Genomic DNA, 23931 nt, shown 5'->3' with positions numbered 1-23931 from the left:
TACATATGCCCATTTTGCCCCGGGGTTATGCCCATTTTACCCCGCGTGTCAAAAAAGCTTCTCGTAAAACATCAACTTTTATTTTACATTATTTTCATCTATTTAAGTTGTTTTCGTTCTATGTGGCAATTTTAATCCATAGATAAATGGTGGAGGCATACAATAATGAAAGAAATATTGAGTTTTGTGGCATATTCAAAGGGATATTCAGTAAACTGCTTAACATGCCCATTTTGCCCCGCTTTCCCCTACTGGTGGTAGTGGTGCGAAAAACAAAAGAACATACAACCAACCCAACAACAACATACACCCGGGGGCAGGAATGTAAGACTTTGAACTGCAGCACCTAAATGCCCACGTAGCAGGTGAGGCTACGTATATTTCTGTTTTAAAAATATACCCACCACTACGCTACACATGTAAACAAAGCGTGAAATCGATCGCCATTCCATCCATAGCCAAACACGTCAAAAAGGATCATCTGCGACATCTCATAATGGTCAAAGCATGCATTGGTATAGGGTTGTGCGTTGTTATGGTGATCCCACGCCGCCGTCAAATCAAACCTAAACGGGGTCAATTTTCCACTCTACGAGTTTCTCCGCAACTTTAACAATCAAAAAAAGGATACGGCACGCGGTCGGTTATTGGACGAAGCAGAGCCCACCGTGTATTAGCCGAATAGAAAATGGAAGAAATGCTCACATCCTAAGCGCAAAGATCGAATAACAGCAGCAGGAGCAGCACACTAGCAGGCGAACACCATCGCGCGCGCTTGTACGCGTGTTGTTCATTCGCGCATTGTGCGCTGCTAGTGTGCGCTCGCTCTCGCAGCCGCGACACGCTGCGCCGTTCCGATTGGGGATGGAAGGTTGTGCCATTTCATTCGCTCGCTTCATTCTAAGGAAAACGCGATCTCTCGCAATCCCCTACACACAGCCACAGTAGTGAATTCCCCGCTGGCCGAGAACGTGTGTGCGTGTGCAACTGTTGGCGTTAACCGCGCTGTCGTTTGGCTGATGTGCGCGCACCCGGGGGATGGTAAAAGCGAAAAAGTGAACACGGCTCTCCGTTAGTAAGCGGACAGTTTTCGTTAAGTAAACAACCAACTTCGGTCCGCGCGCGCACACATTCGCTGCCTCCGGGACATTAAAATTCGCAGTGTGTGGTGTCCAAAAGGGAGCAGATCCGGCACCCAGAGATCGTGCTGGGGGATATTCGTTCTTATCCGATCAGTTTGGGTAATTTTTTGAAAGTTTTTGGGGATTTTTATTCAAATCCGCATATGATTGCTGTGGATAAAATATTTGCAACTCTCGATGTTTTTTTGTGAGTGTGTGAGGTGTGAAAGTGTGTGAAAAGTTGAAAAAATTATCGAAAATCCGAGTCGTCTCAACAGAAAAAATAACGCGTGACTCAACCAGTACGTGGCGCTGGGATAAAGCTTTACCGACAACAACACATTTGTTGAGAGAGAATTGAAAACCCTGTGGAAATAATGTGTGCAGTGGTTGTGATTAGTGCATAGTGTGAATTTAGTGCTTTATTGCAACTGAGTGCCTGCCGATATACGACTGCACCGTATCCTGCAGCGCACTTTAGCGGTGGTGGTGGTGACAAGAATTGCTTCAAAAATTTCAACAATTCTTATTGGAAGTGAAATCGACTACAGTAAGTATTTCACGTTCACGCACAAAGGGGAAATAGTTACAGAGGTGTAAAAACATAGTGAACTTAAGTGTTTTGGTTAATTCTTACGTTGAGGTTTTGGTTAATTTGGCTTAAAATTATCATATTTAAAATAAATCAAACCAATTTTTTGCTTCCTGTTTTGATCGGTGATGGAACCCATTTCATTGAACACAACAAAACAAAAGACCACAGATTGCAAGCTATGCGCAATTTCCCTGTCCCTCTCCTGAACGCACAGTCGATCTATCTGTTGACAGTTTCTTGCTTGTCGAATGCATAATTGCACACGTACGTGGTACGCGGTGTTTATATAGAAGAAAAGGAAGCAAAACACAGTAACGCACCTTCGCGCAAATGCACTTGTGCACTATCGAACAGCTGCATATGCGTGTTGTGGCGTCCGGGTGCCAATGCAGTTGCACTTTGCGATATGACAGGTAGCCCCACAGACAGGCTGCTAGGTAGGTGGTGTGTATCACTGTAGCCACGTAGCGAGCAGTGTAGTAGGCTGTGCAAAAGAATTGCATTTTGCAACTGTAACGGCACGTGTTTCCTTGTATGACCTGTAGCGCTGCAGCTGGGCTTCTGGAGCAAAAAATGTCAGACGAACGGCGAATGTTCTTGAAGCAATAACAAAAAAAGAAGTATGTTTACTATTTTCAAGTTCTTCCATCTTCCCCTGATCCGGCGGCTGATATACAGCATCCAGCTTTTGTTTTTACAATCAAAATTTCAATTTTCAAACATTATTGTTTATTTGTTTACCATTTGTGGCGCTTCCACAACATTATTACAGCACAAAACAAAAACCCCTCGCACGGTTGTGTGAATGGGATATTACGCGCTTCACTTGACCGTGAGTGATTAAAGCGAGCCCCCGAAGCTGTCAACAGACGACCATCAATGTTTTCCAATTTCTATACCAAACAAATATCAATTACCTCCCCCTGAGTGTCGCACGCACAAAAAAAGAAGCCTTCTACCGGGAAGCGAAAACACACATAACAGAAGTCAAACTTTCATCCCCATAATAAACGAGCATCCCTCCCGTTTTCGGTTGAAAAAATCTCGTCTGATAAGCGATTTCTTGTTTCCTATCGCCTTCTTGAACGGAAAAGTGAACGAACTTTGACCAAATTGCGATCGAAAAGAAGCAGAGGGCTGAAGCGGTCGTAAAGCGAACGGCAGAAATCGACAGCAACGCATTTATGGTTTGAAGCTGTGTTTTCCATTTTTTCCTTTCCTTAATGTCTTCTGATTCTCAATTTTTGGGACGCATAACGTTGATAAGTTGTGATTCGCAGCATATGATTCGGATTGCACGAGGATCATGTAATGGTGCGGCTGATCTTCTAGAATGTTGGTGATTTCGCTCTTCATTTTTTGAAATACTTTTTACAAATAATATTGTTACGGTGTAGTTGTTTGGTAAATAACAAACAAACAATTAAATCGTTGCCGATAGCATGTAATTGATAGCTGGTTCGGATCGGTAACATTAAATCATATCTATTGCAGCATAAATTGTGCTGGTTACACAGCCGAAGTAAGTGGTGAAATTTAATTGATTGTGTTGTTTCTGTAAAGCTGTTTACAAGGTAAAACACACGCGAGCGAGACTACGTACACGTGCGTCAAACTGAATTGATTTGTTTTCCATAATAATTGTGTTTATTGCGAACTATCAGTCCTAGAAGACTGATTTTGATTTAGATAATAGACGCGTCGAGCAATAATTGCCAATTTAAATGGTTGTTTTCCTTGGCAAGACAACAACTTGAGTGACCTTCCAAGCGGTACGTATTATACTTCTAAGAAATTTGTACATTCTACATTTGAAAAAAAAAAAAAAGATAATTGGAATAGGTTTACTGTTTCGTCGCGAATAGTTTTCGGATAAAGTTTCCTTTTCTTTCTTTGGTTTTTGCTGCTAATAATTACCGAAGCCGTTGTAAGAAATTGCTGGTGATGAAGAGAGGGAAAAAGCCTTTTCGCCCTCTATTTATTAATTTATGATCGATAGAGATGTGTACATCAACGGGCGCGGATGTGATCCGATCCGCAGTTCAAATCTGCACGATTCGCGTAGCTGCTCGAACATCCTCCCCACCTTGACGAATGTCAACAAAAAGTTGCTTCCTAGACTACACGTGGTTTTCGCTATCAGTTCTGAGCGGTAAAACGCATATTTTCGTGATCGGTCGCGTAATTATTCCCTTAGCTGTCTTAAGCGTAACGACGCGTACTATCTTGTCTTCACCGGGATGGATTTTAACGATACGCGCGAGAGGCCAACGAGTGGTGGGTAACGATTCGTCCATGAGGATCACTAACCTGCCGGGAAGTATGTTGCTGTTGTTGCTGCCACCACTTGCATAACATTTCTGCATTTCTTGTAGATACTCAGTGGCCCAATGCTTCCAAAAACGCTGAACCAAAAGCTGCCACTTCTGAAGATCATCTAGCGTGCAGGATTTCAGCTGGGTGTAGTCCGGTTCAGGCACGGCGAACATCGATGTGCCAATAAGGAAGTGTGCCGGTGTGAGTGCAGCTAGCTCGTTGGGATCGTCGGACAAAGGCAACAGCGGACGGGAATTCATCGCTGCTTCGATTTGGTGGAGCACAGTGCAGTAGCCTTCGTACGACAGCCGCGTATTGCCCAGGTGACGATAGAGGTGTCGCTTCGCCGTCTTTACTGCTGCTTCCCATAATCCGCCGAAGTGTGGAGCCTTTGGTGGATTGAAATGCCAAGTGATTCCCCGGTCAGCGCATCTAGTAGCCACGGTGTTGCGGTGTTGTTCGTCGTTGAACAGCTCAAAAAGCTCCTTCAGTTCACGTTCTGCGCCTTCGAAGTTTTTCCCATTATCAGAATGGATGTGGGCTGGCAATCCGCGTCGTGATGTGAATCGGCGTAGCGCTGCTAAGAATCCCGCCGTTGTGAGGTCTCCTACGAGTTCCAAGTGCACAGCTTTCGTTGCGAAACACACGAAAACGCACAGATAGCTCTTAGTAGCTGCTGCCTTCCGGTGCGCTGGCTTCAAGTAGAATGGACCGGCGTAATCCACTCCGGTTACAGAAAAAGGTCGGCTCGGTGTGATGCGGGATGGTGGAAGCTGGCCAACCGGCTGCCGGGCGAGTGCGGGATCTTGCCGAATACAGCGGAAGCAGTTTCTTGCAATGCTTTTTACCAAGCGACGTCCGTCCAGTGGCCAATACAGTTCTCTAATGCGGGATAGCAATAGCCTTCCACTAGCATGTTTCATCTCTTCATGATAATCTTCCGCAAGTAGACGGGTGAATTTGTGGTTCTTCGGTAGAACAGCTGGATGCTTGGACTGATACGGTAGTTGCGACAAGTTCAATCGTCCTCCCACCCGTATTACTTCTTCTGTATCCAGGAATGGGGTAAGTTTTCGTAAAGGAGATTGTTTCATCAATGCTTCTCCCTTTTTTAGCTGCTTGATTTCCGCGGAAAATGCATCTTGCTGGGCTAGTCTGCAAAGCACAATTTTTGCAGCATCCACGTACTTGGGCGTGATCGTCTTGGATGCATTGGTGTGCGGTATCGATCGCTGTGATCGCGCCTTCTGCTTGGTGTTGCGCACAAAACGTATGCAGTATGCAATGATGCGTACCATTCTGGTGAAGGATGAAGAAATGCCAAACCATGGATGAGTTTGTGTACAAACTAAAGCGGCACTCACCTGGCGTGTTTCTAGGTCCGCCTCATCGCTTGGTTCTGGATCTGAGCTGGGCCAATGGGACGAAGGTTGCACAAGCCAATCTGGACCGTTATTCCAAAGCTGATTCTGCGTGAAGTGTGCTGCCGACATGCCTCGGGAAACCAAGTCAGCAGGATTGGATGTGCCAGGAACGTGCCTCCATTGCCTTGGATGAGAGTAGTGTTGCACCTCAGCTACTCGATTTGCCACGAACGTCTTCCAGGAGTTGGGAGGTGACGCAATCCATTTTAGCGTCACTGTTGAGTCGGACCAGAAAAACGATTCGGCGCACACGATCTGCATTGCCTCCTTGACGCGATGATGCAGATGGGCGCCCAGGACAGCTGCGCTTAGTTCAAGCCTCGGCAACGTGACGCGCTTCAGTGGTGCCACTCGAGACTTCGAAGCTAATAGGCTGATGCGGACTTCTCCCGCCGCGCTTTCACAACGAGCGTACACACATGCTCCGTAGGCGGCCTCCGAAGCATCGGTAAATGTGTGAAATTCTACTGTTGCATCTGGTAAGAGAGCGTAACGGTTAGTCCTGTACTCGGATAACGTTTTCCAGTCGCTCTGAATCGCCTTCCATTTTTTACAGATGTGATTAGGAACAGGTTCATCCCAGCCGGATTTGAGTAGCCATAGCTCCTGCATCAGCATCTTAGCACGCACGATCACCGGTGCTATCAATCCGAGCGGATCGTACATTTTGGCAATGCTCGACAAAATAGATCGCTTGGTCGACGTGGCTTCATCAGCCTCAGTGTTGGATTCAAAACACAGCTCATCCGATTCAGGCTTCCACGAGATGCCGAGTGCTTTGACCGTCTCGTTGGGTATAAAATGCAGCGATGAGTGTGTGCCGATATACTCGGTGCTTAAGCCGGAGAGCACGCTCAGATTATTTGATGTCCACTTGCGCAACTCAAACCCACCTTTGGCAAGTAGCGCTGATAACTCCTTACGCAGCTGAACAGCTTCGCGAACGTTATTGGCACCACCAATGAAGTCGTCCACGTAAAAGTTTCGTTTCAGGGCTGCAGATGCAAGCGCATATTCAGTCCCTTCATCATCTGCTAGTTGGATAAGTGTGCGTGTAGCCAGAAACGAGGAAGGTGCTAGTCCATATGTAACGGTGTTGAGCTCATATACTTGGATCGGAGCTTGTGGCGAAAATCGAAAGAATATGCGCACCAATCGACGATCATCAGAATGCAGCAATATTTGTCGGTACATTTTCGCTATATCTCCCACAAGTGCTATTTGGTAGGTGCGGAATCGCAACACAATATCAAGCAGCTCGTCCTGCACGATTGGACCAACACATAGAATGTCATTCAAGGAATAACCAGTGCTTGTTTTTGCAGATCCGTCAAACACGACCCTTACTTTCGTGGTGGTACTGGAGGCTTTAAATACGGGATGGTGCGGTAGGTAGTACGCCTGTTCATCCCCACTATCTTTGTTCATGAGCGACATGTGCCCCAGCTCCAAATACTCCTTCATGAAGGCATGATAGTCTTCCTTGAGCTGTGGGTTGCGTTCTAGCCTCCTCTCCAGCAGCTCGAAGCGTCTCAAAGCGGTAGTTTTAGACAGGCCAAGCTTTTCCGTGAAGTCGGTCTGTTTGGGCAATCGTACAATATAGCGACCCGACTCGTCGCGCTGAGTGGTTTCTTTATACAATGTTTCGCATCGCCGCTCATCAGGTGAGTACGAATCATTGACGCTTAACTCTTCCAGCTTCCAAAATCGTTCGAGAGACTCCTCCAGGGATGCCATGCAGACGATTGTGGACGCGGCGGTGCAATCGGTCGGAGATGCAGGATTCTGAGGAGAGGTGGGACCAATCATGACCCACCCAAAAACGCTGTTCAGCATAGTTGGAAGGTTCGGAGCAAGCTCGTGCGATTTTACGTTCGTAAAGAAGGAAGCGTAATGACGGGCACCAAGGATAATATCAATCGGGGCTGATTTATCGAACAGTGGGTCAGCCAAAACAAATTCCGAAGGAATGTTCCAGCCGCGAGTGGAAACATCATGCGCCGGCAGATCAGCGATCACCTTGTCTACTATCAGAAAATCGACATCCAAGTCAAAGTGTTCAACACGTGAAGCAATTTGAGCTCGAACCGACCTCCTCACCGTTCTGGTGGATAGTCCTGCTCCTTTGAGGGTTATGTTAACCGTGCTACCTTTCAAAGCCAACCTCTGAGCAAGGCGATTGCTCATCAAATTGGGCTGTGATGCGCTGTCTAAGAGTGCACGCACAGGATGCAGGATGCCATGTGCATCGGTTACATTTAGAAGTGCAGTTTGTAATAATATTTGTGAAGGTGATTGTTTTATTGCAGCTGCGTAGCTGCGTTGTATGCTAGCCGTGTGATCATCAGTGGCGTGTGTTGTGTGTGAAGGTTCATCTTGCGCAGCTAGCATTGGAAATGTAGTGGAAGATGTGCTGGGAGTGCTTTCAGTGTGAATCATTGTGTGATGCGCCAAGTTGCAATGACGACACTTGTACTGTGACGAGCAATCGCGGGCACGGTGATTGTCTCGCAGACAATTCAAACACAAGCGGGCATCAAGTACCTTACGGTACCGCTGGGCAGGATTCATGGCATTAAATCGCTGGCATTTTGTTATGGTGTGCGGCATATTGCACAACGGGCATTTATTAACATCGCGGTCAGTGGTAGCAAAACTAGCAGTGCGCGGAAAATTAGTGCGTCTTGGTGGTATCGGTGCTTCTATAGGTGATGGTTCGGGTTTGTTTACTAATAGCGTCTCGAGTACGCGCATACGGCGGTGCAAAAAGGCAATCAACGAATCGTAGCTCGGATTGTCATTGGTCGAAGCAAATTCTTCCCAATCGCGTAATGTGTTAGAGGGCAATTTTGTGCAAAGTAAATGCTCTAATATGCTGCTCCAGCCGTCAGTTTTCTCTCCCAAGTGATTTAGGGTTTTTTTGTGACGCTCGAACTCGTCCACTAACTGGTGCAGGGTTGTCGCACTTTCCCTCTTCGCTGGAGTGATGCCGAACATCGCTTGTAAGTGGCGTTTTTTCAGTAAATATTCATTCGAATATCGCTCAGCGAGTGTTTTCCAAGCTAATTCATAGCTGGAGGCGCTTATTGTAATGGCCTCGATCACTTGCGCTGCTTCACCTTTTAGGGCTGCGCGTAGATAATGGAATTTTTGTATTGGCGGCAAATCAACATTATCGTGAATCAAACACTCAAAGGTATCCCTAAAGGTCAGCCATTGCATATAATCGCCGTCAAACTCCGGCAGAGCGATGGTGGGCAGTTTTATGCCTTGTAGCGGGTTCCTACCGGCTCCTTGCTGCGACACTTCGCTGCGCGGAATTTCTCTATATTTCGCTTTCAATGCCGATTGAACGCGAATCAAGCGCCGTTCAAAATCCTCCCTAAGGGCGGCATTGTGTGTCATCTCTTCAGCAGTGGTTGCACTGTCCTCCAGCTGCTGTTGAAGGCTCTCCAAATCCTTGCATATTTGGTCAAATTTGGCCATACGAGTTTCCACCTCGATAGAATCCCTATCGGGCTGGTAGTTTTGAAGAAACTCTTCGTAACGGGCCAAAATGGCAATCAAAATCGTTCGTCTCGACGACAAAATAAGCGGTTGAGCTGGCATCTTACTAAAACTGCGATTATCGTGTGCGCGAGTGTAGTGTAAAGTGCAGTGTAACGGTCGGGCAGTGAAAGGCAAAGGTGTTTAGCACTTTATCGAAAAAATTGCGAATATTCAGGATATCGGCACAATCCTGGTCACGGCACCAATGTTTCGTCGCGAATAGTTTTCGGATAAAGTTTCCTTTTCTTTCTTTGGTTTTTGCTGCTAATAATTACCGAAGCCGTTGTAAGAAATTGCTGGTGATGAAGAGAGGGAAAAAGCCTTTTCGCCCTCTATTTATTAATTTATGATCGATAGAGATGTGTACATCAACGGGCGCGGATGTGATCCGATCCGCAGTTCAAATCTGCACGATTCGCGTAGCTGCTCGAACATTTACTTTCTGCTCCTTTCTCGATACTGCCTAATATCCTAATTGGACTAAATTTATCCATCATACTTTGCCATTTGGTTTTTTTGTTGGGGTTTGTTGAGTAGGTTATCAATTACGCTCCTCAATTTACCATCCCATCGAGTGCGATGATATACAGATGATGTTTATGCTGCCATTATAGATCGCTTCAGGATATATGGTTGCTGTATCGAAGATCTGTTACGAGCGTAAAGACAACGCTCGGAAAGTATCGAATATCGAGCGCGTACCGTATTGCGTGAGGAGAAAGGATATTTTTGCTTCTGCTTGGTTAAAACAAAATGCCTTTAAGTTGTAAGTAAGTAAAGTATGCATTTTTGATAAAAATAGCACTTTTTCCAATTCTAGATTTTCTAGAATCAATGTAGGGCCAAAATAGCTATAAAATTCTGTACCACTAGTTGTCAATTGATTGTTTGTATCTAACTCTTTTCATCCCATTTCTATTTATTTCAGTGTTGGCGACAACCGCCAACAGTGACATGGCGCCGCCAGACGGGCCCATGCAGTACGACTCGAAATGGTCACCGATGGTAAGTTATAGAAATGATGATATGTACCAAATACCAGTAGGATATGACCAAAAATATGTATTTTTACTGCTAAAAATATTCACGCGAAACATTCATTGGTTTGAACCATTTTAATTACAAAAAGATTTCGTGTAGGATCGTGTAGTAAAAGTGATCGATTTGCAGTTTAATAACTGATTTCTGATAATTAGGAATGAAACGATCGGAATATTAACCATCTTAAATTGACACATCAATACACATAAAGCGGCATGTAATTTAGTGTTTTTTTATTTAAGACGTTATGTGTTGTGTTTGATTATTAGACATACACCATTTGTCATACATTTTTTACATAAAAAGACATACATTTTTAATTATATTCTACACTACCAAGCAAGCTCAAATGCAAATATTTTCGTTTTGCAAAACTGCAAAACCCCCATTTATATTAAATATTTGACCCCTGCGAAGGTGGATGCGATAGGACAGACACATCATCTCAGCTACTGCTAACTTTCTACTACTTTCATTCAACACATTATGCTTCGATTTTTCCTCTCCACTTCACACCACTGATTCACGGTCCTAAATCTTTAATCATTTTTATAAACTTAATCGGTTTGTTTATTTATTTTTTCCGTACATTTATGTACACGCCACCGGACAACACAACAAACAGCAGCGTAAAAATCACTCGTTCCGGATGGGATGGTGTTTAATATAAAAGAAAAAATGGTTGTTATTTACTTTGCGCGACTCTTGCGTGAACCGAAACTGTACCCATCCCGGCCTAATGAGCGCGAGTGACTAAGGCGCGACACAAAAACATTACAAAAAAAAAATTGAGAGCAATTGCTGTGGTGAGGAATTATTGTTCCGATAATGGCGATGAAGCATTGGTGAGCGCATTTTGGGTTGTTTATTTTGTCTAACACGCTAATGAGTTAGTAAGCATTGGGGTTGCATGTGAGGAGGTGCCTCAACAAAGCAAGATAAGAGTTGGAGTTAGGAACACACTAGGAAAAAAAGAGGAAATTAAAATATGTATGTACAGGGTACGAACTGGCTTGTCACCGTATTTACCATCTATTCCGAAATCAAATATTTAAATCAAACTCAAAATCACTAAAAGACACCAAAAACACGATGGGAATGCAACAAATAATTAACCTTTTAATCTCGCCCGAGCAAGGATGCAACACGTTTAACTCCCTAATTAAAGACACCGTATCCTTTCCAGTGCTACTCAAGTTTCCATTTTTCCCACCACTTTCCAATGGTCGGTCCGTCCTTATCGGCAGTACGCATCGTCAGGTGTACACCCCGAAGCACTACTGCTGCACGGTGACTGTGTATCCGTATCCCTAGCTACCCCATTTTTGGCCATTGCTCGTTTTCCACCCAACCGAACCCGGCACCGACATGAAACTGATACACCTTGCCGGCACGCGACCCCTCCCTTTTCACTTACGCGGAGCGACCACCGGAGGTAGAAAGGGATCATTTCATCCACCACTGTTCACCCCGAAGCGAGCGCGGTGATCTTCCCATTCTCTCGGGGTCGATTGGCCGGAACCTATCTCATTAACCTATTACCGATGAAAAACAAGCAGCGTAGCAAAGAAAAAACCCACCGGATAGAAAGGGATCGTTTTTCCACTGGCACATGGTTAGGGACACGGTATTTTTCTTCTAAAATTCCCATTCACTTTGAGCAAAATTTGCAGTGGAAAACACGCGACCCAAAAGAAGGGCTCAATATAAGGCGAGGCGATACACATTCAACAGTTTTTTTCTGTCTGTTCGGGTCGCACCCGCTGGATGAGGAATTCAGGAGGCCGCGCGCACGACGAGATCGTTTAAAATGTATAAAAATAACGTCATCTAAATTACATCATTAATTCCCATCAGACAACAATGGGCAATGGCGTGTGTGTGTGTGCGGGGAACGTTGGCGTGAATTTAAGATACGTGTCACAGTCGGTTCCTTTGGTAAATGGAGTAAGGCAACGTGAAAAAAACGGACTAAAATCGCTAGGCAAGATCGGACCCAACGATCAGCGATCGCCTAATTCTGGGGTCTGGCATAGACCGCACCACGGTTCATGGTGCTTCCTTCAGCACACACACAGACACACACGCACACAGCGTTTGGCAGAATTATGTGTTTCAATGGGCGTGAAGCAGAGGGAAAGAAGGCATGATGGTAGATTAGTTTAGACCCATATACCACCACCGCACAGGTGGCACACACCAAGGGGACATGGACCGGAAATTTATAGGATCGAAGAATTATAAGTGCAAATGGGGAGGGAGGCAAAACGAAAAAAGTCCCCACCACCAACACACACACTCACACCCCTGGTTTCTTTGCATTTATTTTCTGAGGTCTTTTTCGCAGCCAACACCGCCCCCTCGCCCATCCCACCCAAATTCACATAATTTTGTGCACGCGCGTGCGGTTGGGCCGGTCCGATCGTTTCGCTCTTCGTTTCTTTTCAAAACAATGTCATTGGGAAACGTAAGGTATAAATATTGGTTTCCCTGCTTCTGCGCCATTTTCCCCCTTTTCTCTGGCCCCCATTTATGGGGAAGGAAGGGGGAAGTGGGGATGGTCAAAATTCTACCACTAAGTAGGCTAATTCCCTCACAACTCTTCCACGGCGTGACATCCGTGACACAGATATCCTGGTGGCGTGTGGAAAGCCATTTGATTGTTTGTCTTTTTCGCGTCATAATTTCATTTCCAAGAAAAATACAGACCACAACAATCGGCTTGGCGTGTTGGAGAGAAGAGGTGTGTCTTTTTTGGAGGTGAGGGTGTTTGCAGCGGCAGGAATGGGAAGGTGACAAACAATAAATAAATACAACGGCAGGTCAAAGGTTAAGCAAACGCGCGCTGAAGGAACGTCAAACAACACGATTCAGTAATTTAATGAGCTTTTAAATCGGGTTTATCCTGTGCTGTTAATTGTAACAAAAGCACATTTAAAATTACGCGATAAGGGGTATTCGTTGATGAGACAAGAAAAATGCACCTTGAAAAATGCACCAAACTGAGTTTCTAACTAATAAAGCCAGCAAACATTTTTCGCTCTTTTAAGCCATTAGTGTATACATCTAACATGATTTATCTTTTTTTCTAAATTCTTTCCCTCCCAAAGCCGCCTTCCAATTTTTACCATAATGGCCGACCACACTTAGGTGTGCGACAAAACGATTCCCGAGCTGTTAGTAAATTGTGAAATTAAGAAGCTGTTTGGTGGGGTAAATAAAATTCGGGAAATGATTTACGTACCTACCCCCCGCTCAACTCAACAGCACCATTTGACCGGTTTGTTCGACGAGTGTTGCCCCCAGCTCGGCGGGATGTTTCTAAAAAAGCAAGGACCATAAATTTTCTTCGAGCTGCTTTTGTAGTGAAAACTGCGGCCGTGCGCCGTCCACAGTCGATCTCACTCCCAGCATTACCGTGGTAGGGCAACGCAACAGAAAAGGAGGGCTATGCGAAATGGCGGAAAGAAAGGCATCCCATTAACCAGTGGCCACTACTACTACTACGCGCACACCGTGGGTCAGTGAATTGGGGACAAAGTTTACGACCGTGCGCCTTTTGCTTGTTGTGCTGGTTGGGTACGCATCGTCCCCCAAGGGTCTGCGGCGTGGTTGACAAATGATTGGGGCCGCACTAAAAACGCTGTCGGAAGGCGAGATTACTGTGCGCTTTAGAGGGGTTGGGGTGGGGAGTTAGGACCGAGCGGGTCATAATTTACAACCATTTAATAGCGAAGTGAGCGAACATTTAATTCTAAACACATGTTAAACATGAGCGTTTAACACCACTCGGGTTTTCTGCCTGTTTGTTGCAGTGTGAAGGGGGGGAAAAAAGGATTCAGAGGCGAAAAAAAGATTCCTCTCCCCGACGGGGAATCGAACCCCGGTCTCCCGCGTGACAGGCGGGGATACTGACCACTATACTATCGAGGAAGTCGAGAGAACCGGCGCTTAAAGCGCATGTGCTCATTTCGCTCTTTTTTGTGTACATCGGTTCGCTTTTTGTTTGAGCTAAGAGGAATGTTCAATGTTACTTATTTTCACGTTGCTGCTACTGATAACATTAGTCACTGCCGTTTGTGGCCCGGTAAAACAATCTCAAATAATGAATATGATGAATACATAAAACATTATCATAAAAATATAACTTAAACAGCACAATTTATGCTTTAAATAATTTGCAATATTGTTTAAACAGTTGTCAATTAAAACTGCTGAAACTTTGTTAGACTATTGAATTTTCCAAAAAAGAGTGTTTTAAAACATTCAATACTAAACAAGAGATAGAAAACACGAATTACAGCAGAATTGTTTTGTTTAGTAGAAGTTTCTAATCAAAACTGTACAAATAATAACTATTTTTCGGACTTCTCATTGCTTGTTTGTAATTCAACAACCGCATCTGTATGCTAATCGAAACATAGCATGTTGATGTATCTCTTTCTCTTATGCTTTATATCCGAATCACTGAGGTGATGATAACCGGTTCCTTCGCGCAACATGTTAGTGGTGGGAGACAAACTTCAATGCGGACGATAATTCTCCCATTCGCTTGATACCAATTTTCATGTTGAGCGTTTACTCCATGATGGTCCATTTGATGGCTGACCATAACCCTCCATTTTGAATGTTAACACAGTGGGAGTTAATAAACACTGAATGCTGAGTATTGATTTTGGAATTAAAATCACATAAAGTGTTTGAAAATAAAGCCGAAAAATAATAAATAACATGCACAGTATCTATTTCGAAATACTTGAAAAAACCTTACTTCCATGATCCATTTTTTATTCGCTGTCTCTTTCCTCGTACACCGATCACCAAAGTATCAACCAAGAACAATTCTATTAAAAGGCAATGAAATTCCCATTGCAGAACCCCTACGCCCCCGTCCGTACCGTTCCGCCCCAAGCCACCGTTAGGGGGCCGGATGGAGGGGACGACGGCCGGTGTTTTGATAAATCGGTGCAGCTAAAATTAACACCCACTTCTCACCACTCGCTACACAGCCGATGAAAAGGGACCTTCCCCGGCACGCGTGCCCTCGCACGAAGGCAGCCCAGTCTCCCAAAAACGAAGATGTCATCGGACACAATGTAAATGAGCCAAACGACAGCTATTAGTTCGCTGTCACCCCCCGGCCGCACCATTGCACCGTGGTCCGGGGCCATTTTTCCTCTCACGCACTTCGTTGTCTCCCGGCGCAATTGGAAAACGATCCGTCTCTGCACGGTTTTACGGAAGTGGCGCGCGACACTCGAAATGCCTTCCGGCAAACGCAGAAGCGGCTGGTGTTGCATTTCCCCGCGCACGCTTGCACACTTGAGTAATTATCCCGCTTCGAGTGAGAGCAAGGAAAAATTCGGCTAAAGATAAACGCGAGGAACTGATAGAGATAGAGCTTGAAACACCGGTTTGACACCGCCGTTCGCTCCATTAGTTGCGAGATTCAATCAAGCCGAAAGACCCGGCATACCTCTTCCCGGGACGTTTACAGCCCCAGAGTGGACGCAAACACAACAACACCCGCACAACACAGCTCTCGGGGGCCCGGGTGAGCGGGTGGGTGTGACGCGGACAACAGCCCTCAAAGTGGTGTGTCCGATCGGTAGCGGACGGGGCTGGTGGCATCAGGCATTAGACTGCCATTTATATTCGCCCAAAAGCCGAGTTGCTCTTCCCCGGGGTTCCGTCTTGTGTCGCTTTCGCAAGGACCCAGTTGCAGTGTGGCATCGGCCACGATCGTCTCAAGTGGGTGCCCGCGCTCACAAAGCGGCCCACTAGCCGTGCTCTTTCGACTTCCAACAGCTGTTCCGAATATTTCAATTAGAATACAGCGCACGCACCCGAAACATCACTTGGAGCGGTGTTATTGAGCAGCAGCAGCAGCAAAAAAGTGTGTCCCTCCTGAAGACACACCACTCGCTTTCCACCAAAGTGTGGCGCATTTTTCCCGAATCACGCTTGCCCCGATACACCTACACATTAAAAATAGCGATCATTCCCACCCGGGGCCCGCCCTCGTTCGTCCCCTCCTCGGTCTATATATGTGTTCCATTTTGTCCACCGGTTTTGTAGCTCTTGTGTGAGCGTTTTTTTTTGTTCCTCATTTCCTCCAACAAAAGTGTGTAATTTTTCGTGGTTCACTGGACAAGCGCACGGTTCAAGCGACACATGCGTGACAACGAGCTGAACGAGCGGCTGCTGGGGGAAAAAGGCTGAAAGAGAAAACCCCCCGACACAACACTGATGCGTAGATAATCGAAATCGGGCGAAGGGACCAGAAAAAAACGGCGAGTAGAAGAGAGGCGACGAAGAAGCAGATCGCGCCGGAGAGAGCATGATCGCCGACATAATCGGATGTCGTAAAATATGAAGTGATAATGTTTTCCATAACCTTGTCATACAAGGATACACTCATGTGTAGCGTTTCAATCACCGGCAGCTCCACTCCGCTACGGATACGGAGGAGAAAAGTGTCGTGATCGATTGTGAGTTGGGATGTGATCGGAGAGGTTCGCGCGCTGTGTGTTGGATGGGGTTAGCTAGTCGGGAGCTTAGGCGGGTTAGCATGTAGAACATCACAATGAGATGTTGTAAATAAAACATGACGGTTTGAATCAAGTATGATGCTATAGATTATGTTAGGAGGTTTAGTTAAGATCAGCTCAGAAGATGTTGTTAGATCACTATTTGTATCATGGCGTGGTGAGCTTCAGGGACATGGTTTTACACATAATTTCGCATAACTTATTGAATAATTGCTCTTTCCGAGGTACTGGGATGTGCAATAAAGTCTTTTTGGTGCAATAAAACGACTTCATAAACGACCAAAATGAGTATCCTTACACAGAAAGCAGCTTTTGTGTTTCAATCATTTGGCAAGCCAGGTACTCTAACAGAAATATAGAATCCATCTAAAACAGAGATGTGTTTAAATGTCATTTACATCACTTCAAAATATGAAATGTGACATGTAATATCTCATAGAGTCATCGTACCCGTTTTGAGTAAAATGTAATTTAGATTTGAAGATCTGAAAATAGTACTAAAAACAAGACATACTAAGAAATAAAATAAATCCCCAGTGATTAACACACAATTCTCTTGAAATTGTGAATTTAAAAATCACTACAAAAACGTGGGTCCATAATCAGAAAACGTTTAAAACACTTTCAAATACATCGCTGCGGGCAAATCTTGTAAAACGATACAATCCTCCCAATAAAATATGATACTAAACATGTTTCTGTTTATTTCAACACCATACGATCGTTTGTAATGATGATGTTCTGTTGCTTACGGCTCGATTTATGACACCGGCTAATGTAATAGCATTTTATTATCCGTCATAAAGTGACACACACACACACTAGCTACTACAAGGTGGGCTGTTGTGGGACTAAATTGAAGTGTATAATAGCATCCTCTACCACCCACCACTACGTCTAGTCGCCATAATAGCTCCATCGTAAATCAATACACCACTCTTACACCGTAACACAGCATCTCTCAACCTTTAGGGTTCATGAAATAGTAAAAAAATCCACCAGCGTGTGACTTGGTGCCGGCTGGCTTTTCCGACACACCACGCTCGGTGTAAAAACGATGACGGAAATATGATCGCACACCGCTGTTTCGCCCGTTAATTTTCAACAAATTAAAAAGTATTAAAACACACAACCCATCGGCTCCAACAGAGTGGCGAGTGTGTGGCGTGTGTGTGTGTGTGTAAGAAGCAAATAAAGAGGAAAAAATGTCATAAAATTATCACCACCTTTCAACAGGCGGCAGCAGGATCGCGAGGCGCCTCCTGGCATCGTAACTCATCCGCCGCTTGATCTGCGCTGTGGAACGAAGATGTTGTTTTTAATGCAGTTGAATATATGACGACAAGATACACCGATTTCCAACAAGCGGAAAGATGAAGATGCAGAAATGAGGAACGTTGCTTGAATTTGAATAATGCTCTTGTGCGTTCGTGTTGTGTGTGTGAACCACTAAAGAGATATTGTTCTTGACAGCTCCATTAAATCCGGTGTAGCTCTATTACCGTAACGAGCAGTGCAGTTAAGGGACCATCATATTCCATTGGTTTCATTCCTCTCACCTAACCTGTCACATAGATTGCTCCTACCTTCGCGCTTAATAGCGCCGCAAAACGTTTCGCAAGGCACAGGCAGCTACATTTGTCATCGATTACCATTCCGCGATGACAATTGTTTGTTATTTTTACCGCACCATCACATGCATCATAAACTTGCTTCTCCAAGGGGTGCCGGACTGCCGTCCGGGAGAAGCTGTCGGGAAATTTCAATGGCATTCTTTCGAAGGCAGCAGAACAACACGCGGCGCTGGCTTTAAATGCATCTGCCCCCGGTCTGTCCAACCGGCGTGTGGAGTTCTTCGACTGGCAGCACTGGGATTAAGGGCTGCGGATGTGTAAATCCCACCGCGAGAGGCCCGATGGAAAGAACCGGGGCCGAACTCCAGCCCAACCGCGGCGAGGCCAAACCCTGTCATCCCTTGAGGTCGTTGCGGTCGGGTCAGCACTATGCTCGGGATCGCTTCTACCAAGACCTTTCCGATATGTTGTTAGTGACTTCTCGTTTCACTAGCTGTTGCGAGATCAGTTGTCGTCTCTTTCGAACTCGCACAGTCACAACGGGCAGCTGTGAAGATCGTGTAGACTAGACATAGCCAGCCCCGTCGCATTGATCCGCATGCTATGCACAACACTGGCCTGCCGTGTTCTCAAATTTCCGGTCTCAACTTTTAAAACCGTGCCAGTTGCGCGGGTTCAAACACCCGTCGAATTGACCTTCATCTTCAAGTGGAAGAGAGAGAAAAGTGAAACTCAATTTGTCGCCGCAATTCGACACGTTTTTGCAGACATGCTGCGGTGTGTGCATGTTGTGCGCGATCGGTAACTCTCGTTAGCGATAACTGAATCATGGTGCAAGCGCGCTGTGAGAAACTGTACAGAAATTGGCATCGCATCTCCAAGAAGTAAAGAGGCTGTTATTGCAGCGCAAAGCCCTGCTGCGTCACGGCCGTGTGCATGACTGCTACACTTACACCTACCTATCAGCGAAACACATCTCCCTGTGGCACACCGGGGTCTCCCGTGTGTGTGCACGATCGATTCGCTAAACTCCGAGCGAGGCTGCTGCTGCGATAAGAGAGCGAAATGCAATTGCGCGCCGGAATAGGGGGAACGGTGAAAAGCGTTGCAACCTGCTGCAAACTGCGCCGCAGAATTTGTGAGCACCAATTGCACTGCTGCATGACGACGCTGTTGTGATAGCGATCGAGATGTGCGTATGTGTGTTTCTTTTCTTTTTAAATGCAGTAACGACCTCGGCCAAAGAATTGGAATTGGTTCTATGTTTTGTAGCCAGTTAAGGTGTACAGTAATGGGAAAATTCTGCACGCATTTTAAGGCGCACTGTTAAGGCCGTAACTGGTGTGACGCGAGATTAAGCGCGAAATCGGTGATGGTGCAGAACCAAGTTTAATGAAGTTAACAGCAAAATGGTTTGAACAGAAAGGGGCATAATTTATGAAGTCGCTTTGTTGGGTTGTTTTTAGGGTTATCATCCAATTACAACATTTTTATACACTCCTCCTAGAACGACAGACATCAAATCAGAGGGAAAGGCTGTAAAGCAAACACCACCGGGAGCCTTAAGCTTCTTGCGCAGAAATGTGAATAATGCTAAACAAAAATGTATTCCGCATGATTATTCCCCTCCCAAGATGAAAGAAAGAGAGTGAGAAAACGATTTTATGAAAAGAACACGCCTGCCCACCGTATTGCCCAGAATCATTTAGGTGCAAGATTTATGGCGTTGCTTTGCTCTCTTAAATTAGAAATTGTACAACAAAATGGTCATAAAAATCGGGCGACGGATCAGAGCGTCTGTCTGGGTACGAAAGTTTCACTCACGAACCCCTCACAAAACAGAAGTTGCTTTATGCGTTTCCTTGTTGGTTTCCTTCCCTCTGAGTATTTGAATGTGTGTATTTTGTTTTCACACCGATCGTGCAAGGTGTGATATAAAGCATCCCAAAACTCGGTCAGAAGGTCAACCACAGAGCGGGTCTAAATACTGACACTTGTCTGCCTTTTTTACCTTCCACCACGTGGCCGGGGAAAAAGGGCAAACCAATAAAGCTGCACATGGGGACGGGTAGGGAATAAAAACATACACACGGCCAGCCCGGGCCGATTTTTGCGGCCCGTTGTTATCAATCTAAATTATTTGACTGTTACAAATGTAAATATTTTCCTTTTGCTGCACCCGTAACTGTGGGGTTCAACCACATCCGGAGGGTGAGTGTGTGTTAGTTTACTGTAAATTAGTGTCACACACACACACGCTCGACAGTTTTTTTTTGGTTCAGTGTGAAAGAGGCCAAAAAATCCTTGTCGATCCGTCATGAAGATCGCGTGCCGATCGGAAGTGAAAATGGACATTCGTACATCAAAACAACAGTGTGTCGCACCCTGGGGGAGGCAGTTTTGATTTTGTGAGTCTAAATAAATATTATGTATTTGTGTTTTTCTGTTATGAAAACTTCTCTCTACACCAGCCGGTGAAGCGATCTCCGAGCGGGTTGCTTTTTGTACTCCCGCACACTTTTACATGCCAGTAAATTTTGGTGTAAATTTGCTAGCCATTCGAGTGATTTAGTGGTTGAAATTGAGCGAGACTTTACCGAATCCACCGAACGAAATGGAAGATGGCGGTGATCGTAATTCGGATGTAGCGGAAGCTAGCGGAAGAAAATGATTTTTTTTAGCCAACGTCCAACGTCAACGCGTCCCGACGAACAGTGCCATTAATCACGTGCTAATGGAGCAGAAACCTTCACCCTGACGGAATGTCTTTAATTCGTGTCGCTGGCTGCAACTGATTGGGGTAGATTTGCTATAAGAAAGGTATAAATTTAAAGCAAAAAGTGGGGAAAAAGACGCAGTACCGTTTGCAGAGGAATTTCTGTCGTATCTATCTTCTGGTGTTACTTGATCATCGCCACACACACACACACGCGCGCCCGCGCGCACACGCACTGTAGTTGATTATGCTGCATTAAAAATGACGCAATGTAGAACCACCACAAGACACCTTCCTTGGCTAAGAAGGTGTGAAATTAAACACAACCTTTCTAAGCATTCGCAGTCATCCATCGTCGGTGGTCGGTGCACGTGTTGCTTTTGCGTTTGAAAATCACTAAAGAGCTCATTTTGCTTGCCTAGAACTTGCACTGCCAACCCTTAGATATGGCCCTTCAGAGAGGTTCGCAACAAAAGAGGCCGTATTTTCCCCGGAAATTCCCCAGATGTGCTCGTGTGGCAAACAGATCCAGTCGCAGATTCATGGCTCGTGCTCAACTTCCGAAGAATTCCAGTGGAGCCGTCCGAGCAGCAGGCGCCCCCGGGTTCGTATCGGGTTGAACATGAGCACTGCTCCGATTACTTTGTTCCGTTGGTTTTATCGCACTGGCCCGATTTGTGCAATGTCACAGTGATCACCGTGAGAAAATTGGATCTTTATGAGAGGGGGTTGCTATCGCAACAACACCGCAAAACAACAACAGCTATATGGCGCATTCTGAGCGGCGCGATCATCGATCAGCAGGAACAAGTTGACCTACAAAAAAACCCCGTGTCGCGACGTTTTATCACATTCGAATGCAAGTGAGTGCGTTGTCATTGCATACCGTTTGTACGTGGTCATGCATCCGCTCTATGTGCTGCTGCTGATGCTGCGAATAAACTTTTTCGGTATAAAAATAATTAAAAATCCCTCATTCGAACCATTCGAGGTAGTGGCGGCTGTGGCGAAATGGTTCAAGGCTAATGTGCGAACGAACCCCCATGCCCGGGATGCACTCAAACAAAATGTGTTAATTTTTAATTGCAAAATAATTGTTTACCTCAGTGGTTGTCGGTGCTGCAGAGGGTTGGGCATTTATATCACTGTGCGCTTTTTCCTTTCATTTTAACGACACCCTGTCTAGAAGCAGTGAAATGTGGTTAAAAAAGACACTTTTGCTATATAAATTTCAATTTGCCGTCCAAGAAGGGATTGTTGAGGTGAGTGATTTATTTTCATTCTGTTTTGTGTGGGTAACAGTGCTCACTGCTGTGTTGGATGTTGTATCACATGATTGTACTTATTATTGCAATGCAGATAAAAATATAATTTTGATTCAATCTTAAAATTAAATATGATTGGTAGTTAACCTCGGGTTTGATCACAAAGGCAATTGAGCTTTCAAGTCAATTCCTAAATACCTATGTTCAGAATGACTTGCAGATGACGATAGACGATGACAAAAAATAATATAATCATCTTATATCGTGTTGCTCCCGTAGCTCTTTTCTCGTCCAATCCTAAATATCAGATAAAATAAACTCTTCAGAACGTTAATTCTAACTACCACGAAATATAAGCTTATATCAAATTTGATCATGGTCCTCCATACAAAGCAATCTTGCTACTATTAATCAGAAATAAATGGAATTATGTTAGTTGATTTCAAATAATCATTCTCTTTTTTGCACATCATCAGCGAAGATTACACCCATAACAAGGTCACGTACTTAGGCTAAGTTCTACAGCGTTTAGATTATGGGGAATAACGAATAATCTTCCATTCAAGGCATTGAAGTTGGTATTTCATGACTGGGGCATTTGTAGCAGTTGGGTTCACTGTAACGATGTTCCTCCAGTTCCTCCAAATGTCAAATAAGATCCTGTAAGTCCTTAAACCTCTGCTCGATTGTTTCGTCTTTTGATACTTTTCCAAAACAGATTGGCACAATGGTGATGCGCGTAAATTTAAAGCATTTCCCTGCAGTACACTCGAAAGTCGAAATACACAACATAAACCAACAGCGCTGAGGCAAAACTACACCCCATGAATCGAACTTCCGCGAACGAGCGTGCCTTTCCGACCATTTTCCGGGCGATCAAGCACGTCACAACAGATGCTGCTGCAGGGGTGGTGCAGCCAGGAGTGCCGGTTTTGCACTGCAGGGGTGGGCGATTGTTGGCGGTCTGCCGGTTTCACATCGGGCCACTTCACCATTTGTTGTGAGTTCAAAAGCCACACGCTGCTGACGTCGTGGGTGTCCTCGCAACTCTACGGCAAGCGCAACCGCCACTCCAGCCTCTGAGTAGATGCAAGACGTAACAAAATGCAGCTAGTGAACGAGCGAGAAAAAGAGCTTCAATTCATTCTCTGTTGCTTAAATCTCCGTCTTGTTTCTTCGTGCTTTGCACTAAATCGTACGTTGTCACGTAATCACGTTAGACTCCTACCGTGACCATCCGCTTTATCTTCCGGTCGGTACAGATCCTGCCAATGACCGCCCCAAGATCGACCGAAAGGCACGAAACAAGCACGGAAGGGAGTGGCGCGAGATCCCAAATCAAACCTGAACCGTGTCCAATAAAGAGTGCCTTCGGATGCAAGATTACGGTGTCGTTGGCTCCGCCGTTGCGTCGTTGGATGAAAAGCGCTGAAAAGCGATGCAACCGATGCCCGTATCACGGCGGCTAAGAGGAACGCATCTTGCACGGATCTCCGACCGCAGTGACCGACCGCGAGCCAACCGAATCCGCACGTAATGGCCGCGCGATTGGGAGTGATTTATGGGCGTAATTAAATCACTTCTTGGGTATGTCTTCCCCTGCCCGGTGACTGGTTTCAACAAGCAGACACACACACGCACACCCAGCGTCGGGCAGAGGAGGTGATGTTGATGTTCTTTCCTGTTTTTTGTTGTCTTACATTTCAGCTTGCTGTGAATTCGTGAATTGAAAACGGTGGGGGAAATCACCATTTTGTTTGCGCACTCTTGCACATGCAC

At 45.4% G+C, this 23931-nt stretch overlaps 1 protein-coding gene and 1 non-coding gene across 18 annotated transcripts in view; one reads left to right on the top strand and one right to left on the bottom strand.

Moving 5' to 3' along the window:
- Positions 1-732: 732 nt before the first annotated feature.
- The window catches only part of LOC1275456 (forkhead box protein D2), a 28272-nt gene continuing 5073 nt past the window's right edge, over positions 733-23931 (top strand). For 2 of the 17 annotated variants that reach the window (XM_061656082.1, XM_061656072.1), the window contains exons 1-5: positions 952-1671; positions 3211-5935; positions 6013-6680; positions 6782-8458; positions 9934-10010. In XM_061656082.1, coding sequence (XP_061512066.1) covers positions 8443-8458; positions 9934-10010 — 93 coding nt within the window. In that variant the 5' untranslated portion in view covers positions 952-1671; positions 3211-5935; positions 6013-6680; positions 6782-8442. Of the gene's footprint in view, positions 1672-3210; positions 5952-6012; positions 6685-6781; positions 9776-9933; positions 10011-10680; positions 10892-23931 lie in introns of those variants that run through there. The other 15 variants (XM_061656086.1, XM_061656080.1, XM_061656087.1 and 12 more) reach the window with 13 other exon arrangements.
- Positions 13908-13979, bottom strand: Trnad-guc (transfer RNA aspartic acid (anticodon GUC)). The gene has a single exon. It is a non-coding gene; the product is annotated as a tRNA-Asp (tRNA).

Source organism: Anopheles gambiae, chromosome 3 (assembly GCF_943734735.2).
Source record: "Anopheles gambiae chromosome 3, idAnoGambNW_F1_1, whole genome shotgun sequence".
Taxonomy (NCBI): domain Eukaryota; kingdom Metazoa; phylum Arthropoda; class Insecta; order Diptera; family Culicidae; genus Anopheles; species Anopheles gambiae.
The sequence above is the reverse complement of the archived record's forward strand: the minus strand, read 5'-3'. Positions and strand labels throughout refer to the sequence as shown.